Source organism: Balaenoptera ricei, chromosome 6 (assembly GCF_028023285.1).
Source record: "Balaenoptera ricei isolate mBalRic1 chromosome 6, mBalRic1.hap2, whole genome shotgun sequence".
Classification (NCBI taxonomy): Eukaryota; Metazoa; Chordata; class Mammalia; order Artiodactyla; family Balaenopteridae; genus Balaenoptera; species Balaenoptera ricei.
This window is the reverse complement of record NC_082644.1, coordinates 52677411-52696817: the sequence shown is the minus strand read 5'-3', so window position 1 is coordinate 52696817 and position 19407 is coordinate 52677411. Positions and strand designations below refer to the sequence as shown.

At 38.6% G+C, this 19407-nt stretch overlaps 1 protein-coding gene across 9 annotated transcripts in view; it reads right to left on the bottom strand.

The window, feature by feature from the left end:
* Positions 1-17003, bottom strand: part of HACD4 (3-hydroxyacyl-CoA dehydratase 4) — a 110860-nt gene extending 93857 nt beyond the window's left edge. For all 9 annotated transcript variants that reach the window (XR_009503652.1, XR_009503650.1, XR_009503651.1 and 6 more), the window contains exons 1-4: positions 16637-17003; positions 15140-15243; positions 12735-12862; positions 2446-2558 (exon numbers count right to left, since the gene is read on the bottom strand). Coding sequence is in view for 5 of the 9 variants with exons in the window: in XM_059924649.1 (XP_059780632.1) it covers positions 2446-2558; positions 12735-12862; positions 15140-15243; positions 16637-16674 (383 nt within the window). In the remaining 4 variants the exon portion in view is untranslated. The remainder of the gene's footprint in view (positions 1-2445; positions 2559-12734; positions 12863-15139; positions 15244-16636) is intronic.
* Positions 17004-19407: the final 2404 nt, after the last annotated feature.

Genomic DNA, 19407 nt, shown 5'->3' with positions numbered 1-19407 from the left:
TTCTTAATTTTATTTTCGGATAGGCCATTGCAAATGTGCAGAATACAATTAATTTTTGTACAGTTGACCCTTGAACAACACAGGTTTGAACTAAGCGGGTTCACTTATATGCAGATTTTTTTCAATAGTAAATACTACAGTACTACACTATCTGGGGTTGGTTGAATCCAGATGCAGAACCTAAGATACAGAGGAACCCTGTATACAAAGGGCCAACTATAAGTTATATGTGGATTTTCAACTGTGCGGAGGGTCAGCACCCCAACCCTTACGTTGTTCAAGGGTCAACTGTATATTAATTTTGTATTCTACAACTTTGCTGAACTAGCTTATTCTAATATTTTTTAGTGAATTCCTTATGATTCTTTATATACAAGATCATGTCATCTGCCAGTAGAGATAATTTTACTGCTTCCTTTCCAATGTGGATGCTTTTACATCATTTTCTTGCCTAACTGCCATGCCTGGAACTTCCAGTACAATGTTGAGTAGAAGAGGCAAGAGTAGACATTGTTGTCTTGTTCCTGATCTTTGCAAGAAAGATCAGTCTTTCATCATTAACCATCATGTTAGCTGTGGAGTTTTCACAGATGCTTTTATCAGGTTGAGGAAGTTGCTTTTCAAAAAGTCATTCTAGGGTAAATTGGGAAGATAATTCTGCCCCCATTTTACAGAGGAAAAAAATGAGTTTTAAAAAGGTTCAGTACTTAGGAATTTCACTCCTAAGTTAAGAGAAATGAAAACATATGTGCACACAAAAGCTTGTACATGGATGTTCACAGCAGCATTCCTCCTGACCAAAAAGTAGAAACAACCCAAATGTCCATCAACTGATAAATGAATAAATAAAAATTGGTATATCAATATAATGGAATATTATTCAGCCATAAAAATAAATAAAATACTGATACCTGTTAAAACATGGACAAACCTTGAAAACGTTATGCTAAGTGAAAGAACCCAGTCACAAAAGGCACATATTATATGATTCCATTTATATGAAATGTCCAGAATAGGCAAATCCATACAGACAGTATGTTAGTGGTTGCCAGGGCTGGGAGGAAAAGGGAATTAGGTGAGACTGCTAATGGATTTGGGGCTTCTTTTGGGGGTGATGAAAATGTTCTCAAATTAGATAGTGGTGATGGTTACACATGTCTTTGAATACACTAAAATCGACAAATTTTATACTTTAAAAGGGTAAATATTAAGGTCCATGAATTATCGCATTGCTGTTATTTTTAAGGTTGTGTGATTTGCCCAAGATCATATAGCAGGTAAGCAGTGGAGGTGAGGTTCATCCTGAGATCTTCCACTTCTATGTCCAAAAGTCTTTCCATCACATCACAATACTACTCTCAATGCCAAAACCACTTTGTTCTCTAATGGGTCTACTGAGCTTATCTGAGACTGAGTCGACACTGAAAGAGTTGGGCATACCAGAGAATGAAACATCAGAAAGCCACAGTCCCAGATGAGGCTCCATGTCTCATAAACAGAAAGTCATGGGCTACAAAACTCCCTGAAGTTTGCCCCAAGTCCACAAATCTTTCAGTTAAAAGTGAGAAATAACTAAGTTATATATAACAAAGAATTATAGTCACTTTAATTCAACAAAATATTTCATTAAATTCATTCTACTTAGAATATCTTAACTCAGCCAAGTTATTGACAATATAATAAAGAATTTATATAACCTCAGCTAAAATGCTAGGGTTCTTTTGTTACCCATCCACATCCAGATTTTTCAAGCAGGAGGGACAGTTCTCATTTGTGAGAGCTTGAAGTAGCAGTTAGGAGCCTCTCCAAAGTGAGCCACTGAGCAAAGGGCTCAGCAATTTTACACCATTGCTAGTAGAGATGAGACACAAAGTTTTAGAATTAGAAGGAAACATAACACCATCTGGAGCAAGGGTTCTTAACCTGAGGTCCAAGGATTCCCAGTGAGTCCATGAAAGAACTTCAGTTATTTGAACCCGCTGGAATTGTATACAAATATGTTTGTGGAGGTGTGTTTTTTCCCCAGAGAGATAAGGCCCTATATTTAAAATATTCTTGAATTCTAAGAAATCAACTTTGTAAATTGTGACTGTGATAGAATAAAAGTCTTGCTTTGCTTATTAAAGTAACACATACCAGAGCAATTGCAAAGAACGCCTTTCATTAGCAACAGCTGCAAGGTTTATTCCAAATTGGTGTAAGCCAAGTCTTCTGCTGGGAACCTGATGCAATGATTTGTTCTTGATACCATGGTAGGTTTCCATTATCTTTGAAATGCCCATTATGGAAAGCACTAAAAATACATTTCCATATCAAGATAAAATAATATGAAAAGGGGTTATGTATTTCTCTCTCATTCAGAGTAACCAAATGTAAGCAGCTATTACTGGCTTCACTGTAGAAAGCAATTTGGCTTTGTTTTAAGAGATTATTTTGCCTCCTTACCTAACCATATCCAATAGATTCCAAAAGATGAATAAAACACACACCACGTATTTCTCTTGGACTTCCTCTTGACTGGTGATCACCACAAAGAGGATGATTATTCTCTCAGTGAGCTAACAAAGAAATAGCAAAGTCAAGAATTAGGATCATCTGTTAAGCAGGTAGGTAATTTTCTAATTTTAAAAACCAGAGTTCCTCTTAAAAGTATGCTTTAACTATAAATATATATACTACACAGTTAACATGATCTCTGAGGGAGCAGGGTTACAGATGAATTTCATTTCCTCCTATTTGTTTTTCTGCATTCTCCAAATTATATGTAATGAACAAAAAGATAACATATTTCATATGAATCAGGGCATGTCCCTTCTTGTGATACATGCACACATGGTTTTTACTCACTTTGACAAGCTTTTATTGAGTGTCCACTATGTATCAGATGCTAAGACTACATATATAATGAAAGCATGGTCCTTGTTACACAGGGTAGCAATGGTAGGAGAATGTGGGGCAGTAACTGTAACACAGTGTGAATAATGCTGTCATTTAAAGGGCTATATATGGGAGCACAGGGGAGGGAGATAACCTGTCTGAGAAAAAGGTGCAGAGAGATTTATGGAGGCAACATTTCAGTTGGATCTTGAGGAATGGACAGGGGTTTGTCAGGTAGACTGGATAGGAGAATAGGCATCCTAGGCCAAGGGAGCAGCCTGAGCAAAGAGGCAGAGGTGTGAAAACACACGGTGTGCTGGGGAGTAAGGAGAACCCCTGGGGGCTAGAGAGGATGTGCACAGAAGGGAATCCTAGGAGATAAAATTGAAAATGTGTTGGGGGCTGGGATGTGAAGAGTTTTGAATGACAAGCTGAGAAATTTCCATTTCATCCAACAGGGAAGCCCCCGTAGTTTTGGAGGTTTTGGGGGGGTTTGCTTTGTTTTTTGGTTTTTTTGGTGGGGGTGGGTGGAAGGCAGGAGAAAGCGGAAGCGAAATAATATAATCCTAACCCACATAAGCTAGTGGAAAATGAAAAGCATTCAACAAATTCATATTTTTCCAAGTCAGTAAGCATCTATAAATCATTAAGAATGCACACACTTATGGCTCAGCTCCAGTTACTGACCTCAAAATACACATTCCTCTTTCCAATCTAAATATAATGTGCCTTCTTATGCCATATTAATATACTTTGTACACCTGCATTTTTTGTTTGTTTTTAATAGAACATTTTACTTTCCTCACAATGGTCGAAGGAGAATATACCTGAGATTGAGGGAGCATATTAGTGATAAAGGAAAGACGAGGGCTGCTTTGTATTTTTCAATAGCTGTCTTTATTTTTAAAGCGGATCAAGGACTAAAGACTGGGATAATCTATGACTTAGAATCATAGTGTTAGTCCTGGAAAATCACCTAGTGCAGAGAAATCCAGTATTTGCCAACACTGGGCCACATGATCAGAAATCCACATGTAGAAGCTGTATCAGCGTGTTTATAATCACATTGGTGAGTCAAGAGGGCCCTTGCTTGGCTAAGGAAATTAGATATGATTCAAACCTTAGTCAATCAATGGAAGCTACCTACATGGCTGTTTTTCTTCTGTCAGTCTTTCTTTACAATGCCCTAGTTTCTTGATTTAACCATATTTATATAAAGAATTAGACTTAACTGCAATGATAATTACTGAATGATCCAAGCTTGCCGCTATGACACCCGGCAGCCTTCGGATACAAGATCTTAGCAGCAAACAAGTATTTAGGCACTGCCTAATCCTACATTTGATCAGTGCCTGCTAATTAGGAAAATTGTCTAATTTTTGACAAAAATCTCAGGAGATACACACATGAATGCATACACACATATTTCTAATTACATGGCTGACTAATGAAAGAGAGAACATAAGCTACCTTTTGATAAGATGGCTCTCTAAGGGCCCTTCTAGATACTTGTCCAACCCCACCTTTTTACAAATAAGGAAACTGGGAACCAGAGAAATTAAGTGATGTGCCCAAACTAGTGGCAGACCTGGAAACATATATATCCCAAGTCTCCTGGTTTCCAGAGTTGTAGGCAATCCCTGATGTCAGGCTGCCCCTCAACTGATGAGTAGGGAGGGAAAACTCTCCTAAAAGAGAGAGACTGGAGCTGCACAAAGAAACTCACTCTGTTTAAAATCATCACGTGAGGGACTGTGGCATGTTAGTGACGGTAACCTGATTGCAGAGAAATCAGCAATCAGCATACGCCCCAAAACACAACCACATACATACAGGAAGGTATGTGAAGGCCCTCCCCCCATACGATGTCAGTCTAATTAACAAATTATCTGATGGTTATTTAACTCTAACTTGACCATTCAATGGCAATACAATGGGAGAATTTAGGAGGCGATATTCTTAAATTGGTAAAAAGCCAATATTTATTAGTTACTTTGTGCCAGGTTCCAAACACACGTCATCTCATTTAACCTCCATAACGACCCTAAGAAGTGCTATTGTTATTATCTGCCTTTTACAAAGGACACTGCATTTTACAAAGTGAAAGTGACTTGCCCATAGATATGGAATCAAAGTCTAGACAATGTCATTCTAAGTTCCTTGTTCTGAAACACTAAGACATTTTCGCCTTTGTTATTTTATGGGCTACACCCTCGCGTAATGTCTATGTTATAGTCTATTCTCAAAAAAAAAAAGCCTCTCCTGAAAAGTTAAACCTTAAAACAAGAACTTACTTGATTTTCTAAATCAACACCAAAATAATTTTGAAGAATAGACTTTTAAAATTTATTACTTTTCTTTACATATAATAGTTTGACCAGTTATTTGGAGCTTTACACTTGGGAAAACTTAGCACTTTGTCATTTTAAACAAATCCTATGAGACATGACCATTACTAATGAATGGTCTTGTAATGTTTAGTGCAACTCTAACAGGCAGAATAAAAGCACAGTAAAAACACTGTAACTTAGGCCAAATTAAACATAGTGGTAATGCGGTTAACTCAAAAATTTGGTAACTACAAAATAAAAATATTTTGCATTTTTATGTTCTATTTGGGAATCCTGAACTCCAGATTAAGCAATGACTAAAACTGTTACTTTATAAATGGCATCTAGCAAATTAGTTATAAACTACTGAAGGAGTAAAAAATCATACTTCAACTATACAGAGAATTTCTACAATCTTAAAAATAAATTAGTTTTACCCTCAAAGACTATTATATTACTAAAGGATAACCCAAACTATTTTAAATCCTGTAAACTTTTGTTGAGAACTTCAGAAACATACTCTTAAATATTCAAATCACCACATTCTTCTGTAAGACAAAAACATCTAAATACTATTTATATATTTTTACTTATTCATCAATCAATAGATATTTATTGAGTGCACTATTCTGAATCCCGGGGTGTATAACACCCTGAACAAGACCAAGTCCCAACCCTCATGGTATTTATGTCCTAGTTTGTGAGATAGACACTGTAAACAAATGTAGCATAATAGTTGAGTGTTCAGGAAAACTAGCCCAAATCCAAATTTTTGCTCCACCATTTACAGTTTATGTGAACGTGGATAAGTTATTTAACTTTTGTGTTAAGCAATTATGCTGGAGATAAAAATAAGCATAATTTAATGTAGTGATTAGTATATTTACAGGAAAATATATTTTTCTATATAATCAAGACTATCAGTGAATAAAAAAGTTAATCTCAGCATCTTTAAAATTATACTGTAAATATTGCTTTATAACTATCACACCAAAGAACTCCACTGATCAAATGCAAAAAATACCAGAAAAATCGAAAATCTTACGTACAGAGTGAATTGTATGTAATAATTCATTATGTACAGAGTGAATAACTCATTTTCAGGAAGCATCAAAGTTTTGGGAATCTCATAGCACAACACTATCCGCAGTACAGTTTTATCTCTAACAATATAAACCTGTTCCCAGCTCAAAACTGGAGAGAAAATCTATATGACTTTACGGAAAAAAAATAATTAAATCTAGCAATGCAAAGAAGCACCTGTGTCATGGATTAAAAGAAATTAGGGTGAAACTCTGCTGTTTTCCTAAAATGGTTTATTTTAAGACACTTTCCTTGGGTATATCCTTCATATTTGTTCTTATGAATCTGTGACTGTGAAATCTTTGGAATGATTTTTGGCAAGCAGACCCCTGCTTGTCCTTATCAGAAATAGGATGTGATATTGGTAAAAATAAAAATTGTTCTGGCAATTTGGGCTCACAAATGGAAGTTCTGTAGGCATGATAATTTGGGGGTAATAACTCCCAGTGTTTTGATTTATAGATTTAAAAAATTGTGTAAAATGAAGACATGTGCAGCGATGTTTATTGGGATGCAAAGGTAAGGAGGCAGAATTTAGCCATTTTAATTCAGTTATGTATGAATTCTTTGCATTTCAAGCATTTCTCAAAAGGTAAAGGAGTAAAGTGGATAACTCTGAGGGTTTCCTAAAGGCACATCAGCCTAATGTCATAATACAAAGGTTAGTTTTGTGGATATTCTCCCCTCTCCTTGAGTTGAAACATACTAAAGCTATATCAATAAAAACCTTTCTCGGGCTTCTGCACAAGCGAAGCCAGAAGAAAGCCCTTCAAAATCAATATTTCAGGGTTGGTGGTATTTCCGCTCCATAAAAGCAAGTTGTTTTGATTAAATATACTAAAATAGTTTCCCAATTCAACTTTTTTTAAAAAATCAAGCTAATAAAATACGCAAGCTCATTTGGGAGCAAGGCGTTAGAGAGGAGAGATGCCGAGTTTTCACTTATCACTTTTAATTATAGTTATATTCTACTTTTGGACCTTTTTAACTTTCCCATTTTAGAAATCAAAAAATACCAAAAGTTTACTTTATTTCCTGATATAATTTTAATTGGCATGTAATTGTTTCCAAAAATGGATGTATATAAACAACTATTTATGTTATCGTTTTGCCCTTCTCCTCTAAATTGTATCTTTAAAAAATACATAAACTATACATCTCTGTGTTAACTTATTATAGTCTTATTGTCAGTGGGTCCCCCCCTTTCTTTTAGCAATTGTAATATTAGAAAATCAAGTGGCTTTTCCCTGTCAAAATAAAGATGTGTATAAAACATTTAAAAATGTACAGAAGAAAACAAACACACCCTCCTAAACACACACCACCGTCATTTGATACATGTGATTCTAATTGCTCAACTAGCTAAGAGTTCCTACTGCTTTTGGGAATTACTTATCTTGATATTTTGGAAGACCAGTTCCCAAAAAAGAGAATTCCGTTGTGACTTAGCAATCTCACGAAGGTAATGTCAAAATAACATCACAAATGAGCGGACTTGTTTTTCAACCTACTTGAAAGCAGCTAGACACCATGCATTTTTCCAGATACTATATGCAATCAGCTATGATTAGCCACATTCTTAACTAGTTTCTTCACTTAAAAGTGGGGAAACAGGAAAACCAAGAATAATTACACAACTTTAGACTTTTGTTTGGTTATTTTGAAGTCAGGGGGCTCAGAGTCATCTCATAATGAGGGAATTCTTCTAATTATCTGCAGAATTCTAATAAAAGAAGGGGGCAGAAAATGAAACTTTGGACCTGATGCTGTGTTCTTGAAGCTTTTTACAATACTATGTCCATTCTGAAAACCATAGAAAAGATAGTAAATGAATAAAAGAAACAGAGGACAGGTAAAATCTCAAAGAGATAAAAAGAGGAAGCCAAACACCACAACAAAAATTAACAATAATCAGCCCAGGATGAGAATGGTAATTGTCTTCACTGCTATGATGATCCCTGATTGCTCCTGACAACACAAACTTAAAAATCATTTGAGCCCCATCAACAGTAGACTTTGCCACCTCACCTTTAAATAAAAAGTGTCAGTGTATACTTGTCATTATTTTTTAATTACCAAACCAGGATATATTCTGATTACAGTGATCATACTTCCATAAGCCACTACAGTTTCAATTAATAGTGATTAAAATCACACTTAAATATTCTGGAATTTCTAGGACTGCAAGAAATCAGATTTCTAAGTTGTATAATACTTTCTATTTTTGGATAAGCCTACATACTTTCAGAAAGCATAAAATATATGCATATTTCCTAGACATATTCAAGATGCTCTTCTTTCTTACAAATTTAACTGTCCTGTTTCTCACTAGCATTTCCTTCTTTGGAAATAACTAAAATAACACTACTGTTAACTTTGAAACTGCTGTTTTACCATAAAATTAATATTATCCAATTTAGCCTAAGAAAGTACAAAATCCAAAAAAGTATGCCAAAAGAAAACATGACTTAGATTCAGATAAATTTGATCATACTCCAAGCAAAATAATTCCATATGACAGAATACAACTTTCATTTAACCTGGGTTGTTAATTCTGTTCTCTAAAATTAGCATTAGACGATGCTAAATGCATCTTAGTTGTTAACAAATAATAAATACCAATAAATCTTTTCCTAAATAATATGTTTCTACTGGGACAGATGTGTACCCCTTTTTATTTTGTAAGGAAATACATTTAAGGCATTTCCATCTAGGTCTTGGCTAGCTGACTACTCTGTTACTAGTTTGTACTCTAAATATTGCCCCAATTTTTATTTTACATTTGATATGTCAACACTGAAAATGTCTTCATCCTAATGAATACTATTTCTCTACTTTTACTGAATAAGCAAAATTTAAAATCTCCCATGAACTTGCAATGCTGAGTTCTTGATAGGCTCCTCAAGTTTATACTCCAATTTTCATCTTTTAAACTTTCATGGTATTTTAAGCAAATTTTAATACAAGGATCTATGCCACTCCTTCAATCAACAAAATTTAAGGTGTATGTTTCTGTTAGAAGCACTTTGCTAGGTGCTGGCAATACAATCAGATTCTGATATTTCCAATATTTTTACAATGCAACTTGGTCACATTTTGTTATCCATTTTTCCAATTTATTTTGCAAATAGTTAAAATTAAACTCATGTAAATACCTTTTCTGTAAATTTTAAACATATGCTCATATAGTCACTTAACCCTTATCTCTCCTTATGGAAAATACCACTTTTTTGTTTTTCTTGCCTTAATTCAGCAATGATTTCGTATACTAAATATCTACCAGTGACTTTCCCACCTTCCTTCAACCTGCCTTTAAAAAGGAACAATGGTCATCTAGGGCTAGAGACAAATGATACCTAAAATAACAGCAATAGCAACCAGGTATTGTATTCTTTTTTTTTTTTTTAACATCTTTATTGGAGTATAATTGCTTTACAATGGTGTGTTAGTTTCTGCTTTATAACAAAGTGAATCAGTTATACATATACTTATGTCCCCATATCTCTTCCCTCGTGTCTCCCTCTCTCCCACCCTCCCTATCCCACCCCTCTAGGTGGTCACAAAGCACCAGCTGATCTCCCTGTGCTATGCGGCTGCTTCCCACTAGCTATCTATTTTACGTTTGGTAGTGTATATATATCCATGCCACTCTCTCACTTTGTCCCAGCTTACCCTTCCCCCTCCCCGTATCCTCAAGTCCGTTCTCTAGTAGGTCTGCGTCTTTATTCCCGTCTTGCCCCTAGGTTCTTCATGACCTTTTTTTTTTTTAGATTCCATATACATGTGTTAGCATACGGTATTTGTCTTTCTCTTTCTGACTTACTTCACTCTGTATGACAGACTCTAGGTCCATTCACCTCACTACAAATAACTCAATTTCGTTTCTTCTTATGGCTGAGTAATATTCCATTGTATATATGTGCCACATCTTCTTTATCCATTCATCTGTTGATGGACACTTAGGTTGCTTCCACGTCCTGGCTATTGTAAAGAGAGCTGCAATAAACATTTTGGTACATGACTCTTCTTGAATTATGGTTTTCTCAGGGTATATGCCCAGAAGGGGGATTGCTGGGTCATATGGTAGTTCTATTTTTAGTTTTTTAAGGAACCTCCATATTGTTCTCCATAGTGGCTGTATCAATTTACATTCCCACCAACAGTGCAAGAGGGTTCCCTTTTCTTCACACCCTCTCCAGCATTTATTGTTTGTAGATTTTTTGATGATGGCCATTCTGACCTGTGTGAGATGATATCTCATTGTAGTTTTGATTTGCATTTCTCTAATGATTAATGATGTTGAGCATTCTTTCATGTGTTTGTTGGCAATCTGTATATCTTCTTTGGAGAAATGTCTATTTAGGTCTTCTACCCATTTTTGGATTGCGTTGTTTGTTTTTTTGATATTGAGCTGCATGAGCTGCTTGTAAATTTTGGAGATTAATCCTTTGTCAGTTGCTTCATTTGTAAATATTTTCTCCCATTCTAAGGGTTGTCTTTTCATCTTGTTTATGGTTTCCTTTGCTGTGCAAAAGCTTTTAAGTTTCATTAGGTCCCATTTGTTTATTTCTATTTTTATTTCCATTTCTCTAGGAGGTGGGTCAAAAAGGATCTTGTTGTGATCTATGTCATAAGAGTGTTCTGCCTATGTTTTCCTCTACGAGTTTGATAGTGTCTGGCCTTAAATTTAGGTCTTTAATCCATTTTGAGTTTATCTTTGGGTATGGTGATAGGGAGGGTTCTAATTTCATTCTTTTACATGTAGCTGTCCAGTTTTCCCAGCAGCACTTACTGAAGAGGCTGTCTTTTCTCCATTGTATATTATTGCCTCCTTTATCAAAAATAAGGTGACCATATGTGCATGGGTTTATCTCTGGACTTCCTATCCTGTTCCATTGACCTATATTTCTGTTTTTGTGCCAGTACCATACTGTCTTGATTACTGTAGCTTTGTAGTATAGTCTGAAGTCAGGGAGCCTGATTCCTCCAGCTCCATTTTTCTTTCTCACGATTGCTTTGGCTATTTGGGGTCTTTTGTGTATCCACACATATCGTGAAATTTTTTGTTCTAGTTCTGTGGAAAATGCCATTGGTAGTTTGATAGGGATTGCATTGAATCTGTAGATTGCTTTGGGTAGTATAGTCATTTTCACAATGTTGATTCTTCCAATCCAAGAACATGGTATATCTCTCCAACTGTTTGTATCATCCTTAATTTCTTTCATCAGTTTCTTATAGTTTTCTGCATACAGGTCTTTTGTTGCCTTAGGTAGGCTTATTCCTAGGTATTTTATTCTTTTTGTTGCAGTGGTAAATGGGAGTGTTCCCTTAATTTCTCTTTCAGATTTTTCATCATTAGTGTATAGGAATGCAAGAGATTTCTGTGCATTAATTTTGTATCCTGCTACTTTACCAAATTCATTGATTAGCTCTAGTAGTTTTCTGGTGGCATCTTTAGGATTCTCTATGTATAGTATCATGTCATCTGCAAACAGTAACTGTTTTACTTCTTCTTTTCCAATTTGGATTCCTTTTATTTCTTTTTCTTCTCTGTCTGCCATGGTTAGGACTTCCAAAACTATGTTGAATAATAGTGGTGAGAGTGGACATCCTTGTCTTGTTCCTGATCTTAGAGGAAATGGTTTCAGTTTTTCACCATTGGGGCACTGTATTCTTAACTAAGTCCTAGAAACTTATCCAACCCATTTTCTCAGTTATTCCAGAAGATACATGTTATTTTTACATCACATGAGAAAATGAGATTCAGAACAATTACATGACTTGTTTAAATTCATACAGCTATTAAGAGGTAGAACTGGAATTTAAATCCAGGTCTGTAGAATCCCCAGGTCTATATGATTAGATACTACACTACGTAAACATGAATGATCTCTCCTTTCCAATTGTATTCAGTAAAAGTGGCAGAATGAACAAGAAATGGCTGGGGAGTATTCTAATCTCTGGACATGGATGAAGGGGACTTTTTTTTGGAAAATCTATTATTTTCCAGGCAATGTGTGTGGTGTCCTTTTCCCTACACAGCCCAATGATTGTGGCTAATATGACCCCACAGTGGGAGGCAGAGGAGCCAGGCACCAAACCCAAGTCTGAATGGCTCCAATCCTATGCCTCTCTGTCCTATACTGCTCAGGGCTGTGGCATAGTGAGAGTGGGAAGTGGATGTGAAATCTCGTCCCAGCAGAGGATCACTGCAGTGTTGCAGAGAGCGACAAGCATCATTTCCCTGAATGTTTTCCAACTGGCTATTCTGTGTGTGCAATGTTTTAGGATGAGGTAAGTTTTTTATGGAATTCTCCTTGTTAGTGATGTGGGTTGCACATTAGCAAAGGTTGGCTTTTTCACTGCCATAAAGTCAACAGAGGCTATAAATAGAACAAAGTATGCAACAAATTCTATAATACAAATAATGCAGTTAAAACCTACCTGCAGAAGCCTAGGCAGAAGATGGTCTGATTCAATGCCAACATATATGTGCAGCAACTCCAAGAGGGAAATAGATTGGCAAAGTCGCATGACAAGTCCAATTGCATAAAAAGTGTCAACCACTGAACCTGTGTCCAGTGAATTAAAAATACAGACATGGTAAGTAAAACATAGATCACAACCCAAACCTATAAAGCACTTTGAAATACAGTTGAGACTCCTTACTTCCTTTTTCATAGTACATGTGAGAAATTTCCTAAATAGATTACTAAATTACAAAGACTATGTAACCAAAGAAAGCACTTTATATCATTGTACATTTTAATTGCTCCTCTTCCAGAACGGATTTAAAACTTGAAAAAGAAGGCTCCATGGCCAAAGCTAAAGCATTTATTCCCCATTTATGAGATTCTAAAGCAATCCCAGCATAAAAGTAAACAGCTAGACTCTAGACTACACCAGTGAAAACAGGCTGGAGGTGAGTTTATTAAAGAAGCTGCGGTGCCCACACCTTGTCCACTGACAAGAAAATGACAGAGATGAGAAAATACGATTTCAGAGAAGCTTTATGGAAATGAGATTAATGATGCCATGATATCAAATAACATCTTACATGTGTCTAGCATTTATGGCTCATACATATGTAGTTAGTGCTTTCTGGATTTCTGTGAGTTTTAAACACTGGAACTTGGGCCCATTGCAGAGGGCCCAAAAGAAATACTGCATTTGGAGAGAGCTGAAATGGAAGGCAAACAAATGTTCCTCTAAATAGGATAAATGTGCTGGTTTAAATTTTAAAATGAAATCCCGCCATGTTAAGAATCTTCTAGGGAAGTCTTTGTTGTCTTCACTCCCTAGTGATCATTCACATGATAATACTTTATCAAACACAAAGGGTGTCTCTTCTCAGCAGCTATATGAGGTAGACATTATTATCATCCCCATTTCGTAGATTCCTGAGGCACAGACAGTCCATGCTCTTATCCATGGCCCTGCACTTGCTATAAGAGAATTATCAGTCACACAGCTCCTTGAAGGAAGAAAGTAGCAGACGTTACTAGCCCAGGTGCTTGAGTGCTGTTGAGCTACTTAATTTATACATTGACTCAGGAACTGTACTGAACCCCACATAGTTCTTTTCAGTCTGCCTTCCATATGAATGGGTTGTGTTTCTTTAATAATACGTAGCTTCTATAATTATAACGGCAGGATAACAATTAAGAAATAAGTACACTGCTGACTAAGGCATTTTTCCTACTGGAAAGGCCAGGCAGCATAAGGAAGAGTTCATGCCTTGTTACTCATGTTGTGAATGACCTATAATGTGCCCTCAAAGCCACAGCTAACTTCCAAGGTCTAGAAATGATGTTTTTTCCTAAAAATATAAGGGGAGTTTTCCTAAGCCCTGTGTTTTCCTCTGCTTGAGGACTCCCAACACTCATAGTTGAAATGCAAGCCTCAGGCTGTATCTTTGGAGGTTCTTAACAAAGGCAAGAATTTATCTGTAGATTTGCAGTAAGAAAAAGCAACATAAAATGGTTTATGGTGCCACAGAAGTAGATTAATTTTCTTATTATACAGAAGTCTGAATTGATGAGCACAGCATGACTTTTCCCAGATATATCCTAGATGTTTGTTTTTAGCTGAAACCAGCAGTTGCTCAAATTGTCAAGTCATGCAACAGTTGTAAACTGTGATGACACCCATGTGGGGATGGAACGTGAAAAGAATGTTATTTTGACAGTCAGAATGTTAAATGACAGTGATTCATTTTTTGGAAAACTGAAATGCATTTAAAATCTTTACTTTTTAGGAAAGTGGAGGAAGCTTATGACTGAAACCATTAATGCTAACTCCCATATAGGTGATGAGTCATCTACAAAGTGTGTCATTTTCTTATGGACACATTGCCCTTTAAAGGGACCAAATAGAAGCCTGGGGAATATAAAGTTTGTCTTTCATTTGTTAGTATTTTCCAGTTATCTGAAACCTGAGGAATAAAAAACAAGAGAAGAATTGGTTAATTCCTGACTTCTCTGCAAAAAATGTTTTACTGGAACGTACAGATTTCCACAACACACACCAAATCTACTAAGGTTTGGTGCAGAACCAAAAAGGAAGAGTGAAATGGCACCACCCCAATGCCATGTCTATGTTTTCAGGGCAAATGCTTACTCAGGGGGAAGCCACATACCTTTCCCTCATCTTACCTCCCCCCCTCCTCCAAAAAGGTTTTGGTTTTTGCAGTAAGAACAAAGTATGCTTACTGAAAAATACGGTCACTACATTTTGGAGAAGTGAAGGCTATTAGGTGCAGTTCATAGAAGTTAAAAAATTATTATAACCAGGACTAGATGAAAACGAGGATTAAAAGTTAAAAATCCAAAACTGTTTTGGGCTTTTACCTTTTCCAAATGAAAAGAATCTGACTGTCATATTTGTGAATATCCATGAGTGGCCACAGAACTGGATTAAGTAGTAGATGAAAAGATAGGCATTCTTCCTATACCTACAATAAATACAGGAAAATACTTCATTTAAACATATTAAACACTTCCTTTATAATCACCCTTTCAGCATTATACACATCTTTTCACTAACTTACTGGCCAATCTGAGCAAGCAAGAGACAACTATTCCATATCAGAGTCTTTTATTTGGTTTCCCCTCTAAACCCCATCAGATTTTGAAAGCACACACTATCTGTTAAAGTGACCATCCTGAGTTTGTTTAAAGACAAATATGGTTCTATTTCAAAATCCACTTTCATCTTTGATAAACCTCTAACCTTGCTGCTCCCCAAGGGATAAAAGTGAGCATTGCAAAGTAGGCTTTGAATATTTTTGAAAAGAAAATATGGATGGAGAGGGGCTGATGTGGTCGATACATGTCCCTGCTAAGTGCAGAACTTGAACTTGATAACTAGTTTATAGTTACAAGAGGGGAGTAGCAATGGTGGCATTCCCAGGTGGTGGATAATTCCGTCATTGGACACACCTGACTTCTGAATGCATTATGTGATTGGGGACAGTGTCTCACCACTGCCTATTATATTTTGCAAGAGCAGATAGCTTCCTTCACCAGACACACAGAGAAAGCAGTTTAGTCACTTGGGCCTGATATGGGAAGTCAAGCTGGCTTTTAAAATGGGTTGCTGGGGAGATGACTATGAGAAGATTGACAGATACACGTTTGAGGGAGCTAGAGAAAGCACCGTTTGAAGCGTTGCCTCTGGTTCGGAAAAGCGGTGGGAGTGGCCCTGCCCAGGGTAGACAAGATTTTTCTCCTAGTTGGAGATGTGAAACCTCTGGGAAATAAGGCAAATTAGTTAGGAAGCAGATACAGTGTAGCTTGATGATTTTACTTGGGCACCCCTACAGATGACTCAAGTACTACTAAATGAGTGGGAAAGAGGAATTCCTCCCTCAAACCGACAGCAGAATCACATGGCGCATGGGTTAAACATACACATCCCAGGCTCTACCCTCATACCACTGAATCAGTTTTTCTGGAACTGGGCCCTGAAATCTACACACGTGATCGGTGTTTCTGCAGCAGGTAGAGAAAGTCAAGGGAAGGGCTGCAGGTCGGCGGAGGGGGAAGAAAGAGAAAGACGGCAAGAGAGCGCACAAAAGGAAGGGTGGCCACGCAGCCCGTCCTTCCCATTTCCTCAGCTATAAAATGGGGGAAATAACAGTTACTTCTAGGGTTGTCGAGACAACTGAATTAGCTAATACCTGTCCAGAGCCCCAGGGAGTGTGGGGCGTAAGTTTGCTCGGGCGCTGGCCGGTGCTCCCCCAGCTCCTCAGTATCGGCACCACACACCGCCCCGTTCCCCACCCTCAACCCCGGCGGCCCCTCCTCCCGCACCCCCTCCTCTCCCTCCTCTGCCGAGCGCCCTACCTGGGCTGCAGCCAGGCGGGCAGCTCCACGGGTCCCATGGGCCGCCGTCTCCAGGCCCTCCACGCCGACCAACACCCGCCGGGAGCGCGGGAGGGGCGGCCGGGCGGCCTGGCGCGGAAGGGCGGGGCCTCTCCTCACGCAGCAATTTACCAAAAAAAAAAAAGTTCCTGAAGTTCCTGCGGCGGCGGGAGCCGGCGGCACCACCACTGGCACGCCGAGGCGCGGCAGGTGCCCGAGGCTGGGCCGGCCTGGCGGGGGCCTTAACACACCCCAGTCCCAAGTAAGGTGCACCAGGCTGCTTACCCGGCTTCCTAATCTTTGGGTTGAGACTCCGTTGCAGCCTTGTAGAAACGAACGGACCCTGACCCCTGACCCCGGAAGCGTGCAGTCAAGCCATCCCAAAGCCTCCTGGGATGCGTGAGCCCCAGGTGGCGCCTCTCATTACCCTCACCTGTGAGAGCGGTTAGGCTAGGACGATTGTGAGCACGCCTTCTCTAACACCTTTTCGGCCAAGAGGCCTGATTCCGTCAGTATCAGACATCCTTGCCCTCTCATTTCTCCTGGGTCCTCACTGATGCTTGCAAATCCTTTTTTTCACGTTGTGTTCATCTCCCTATCCTTTGCCCAACCCTCAGAAACCTCCTGATCACTCAGGCCTATGGCATCACTCTCTCCTTCATGCTCTGGTGACCCACTTCCTACTTTGCTGATAAGATCCAGACCATCTTCCAGCTTCTCTGCCCTCTAAGGGAAATATCCCCAAATAAATTTAAAACAAAACAAACAAAAAGCCAAGAAAGCACTTGCAAGTAAGCAGGACCATATACCCGATTTGGGGAGTTGGAAGGTAGTATCCCCATTTTAGCTAAAGGGAGTTGAACCTTTAAAAAATATGTTAAGGTGCTTGCCACAGGTCACATGACTGATAAATGGCAGTATTAGAACCTCAAGTTTTTTGTTTTTGTTTTTCCATTAGGCTAGCTATAGTTTCCTTCCTCCTGGTCGATTCTGACCTGGTACCTCATCTCTCCATTTCTCTGCACCTTCCCTCACCCCCTGCCCTGGGTCGGAAGTTCATTCCTCTCCTGAATTCACCAGTCTCTTCTCAAAGTCATTCCATCAGTTATTAGCCACAGCTGCTTCTTGCATCTCCATCCTGTCCTTTCCACTGGCTTTCACCACAGTTTAGGAACATCTTCAAATCTCTCCCACCCTAGAATTAAACATTTTATTCTTTCTGCTTCTCTCTGGATGTAGTTTTCTCTCTCCTTTTTCTCATAACTCCCTGCCCGCTCTCATAATCAGATGCTTCTTTATTTCTTACCATCTTCCTGGTCCATAACACCTTACTGTTTAACTTTCCTTCCCAACACTCTCCAGAAACTGTTCTCTCAGGGAGGCTGCCTTGATTTCTTCCCTGAGTCCCTGTTCTGCACTCACTGTGTAGATGACCCCACACAGTTCTTGCTCTTGGGGAGCATTTGATGTAAAGAGGAAACTGATTTACAAGCAAACACTGGTGGCTAAGCAGTCATCAATGTCATCAGTGCCCAGGCCAAGCAGCGAGAGAGGAATAAAGTCCTGGATGGCCTGGAATGGGGCGAGAGGAGAAGGCAGAAAGTGACCCTTTATCATAAAACACAGACCCTGCATCTACATCCTCCCCCCTCCTCCCCTTCCACAAGTCTACTGCATTTACCAACTTCACCTCTCCTCCCTCTGCCTCTGCAACTCTGCATGGTAGACTTTTCTCACCTTCTGTCCTTTCTCTCTCTAGACGGATCCTCTTCTCCAGCTCTATTTCCTCTCAGGTCTGCCCTGGGCCATCTTTTCCCTTTGCCACCATGTTATTCCTCAGCACAGACATCTCCCCACACGGCTTTATCTCCACGCAGATAATGGCTGACTCTATTATCTTCAGCCTCTGTTGTTGTTTTTTAATGAACACTAGCTCTGGCCTTTCAACAGCTTCTGGATATTTCTGCATGAAAATCCCATTGTAACTTCCAATTGAATCTATTTATAATAAGCATACTGTCTTTCTTCCCATATCATTATCTAATTTCCTGCAGGGAGACCATGGTTTTCCTAGTCATTCGGGTTTAAAATTTAGGAGTCATCATTAAGTCTCCCCATCCAATCTAATTCTATTGATAGAATTATTCTGTTGAGATCACTAGCATTCCACTTCTGTTCCTTATACCCAGAACCCGGGTAAAGGAGACACAAAAAGAACTCCTTTTTACTTGCCAAAGAGCAAACTAGAAACAAACAAAAAACCTTTCAAATCAAGAAGTTAGGGAATTCTACCTTGTTTTCCAAGGAATCAGCGCAGAGGGAGCTTATGAGAGAACATTTTGAGTAGGAAGTGCATTTCTCCCTTTTCCTTGGCAGGGCCTTAGGGCAGGTCCTCTTCAGGTCCTGCCAGCATTACCAAGGCAGACTTCACCAGCCTCCCTGCCTCCAGTTTCTCCTCCTTCTACCCAGACTACCATACATTAGTTGAAGCCTGCTGGAAGTATTTCTTAAAACACAGTCCTGATCCAACCATTTTTTTCTGGTCAAAATTCTTTGTGGTTCTCTGTTGCCTGCTACAGTCATATCTCATCTTGCCTCTAAGCCGATCATACGCTGACATCTCATACCACCCTATCCCCCACCAATTACAGCAACTCACCATTCCATGACCACACCAGGCATTTTCTGATCATCATGTGTACCTATGTGAAACTTTTCTCCTCCTTTGAATTTCTCTTCTACCTCTTCCCCTT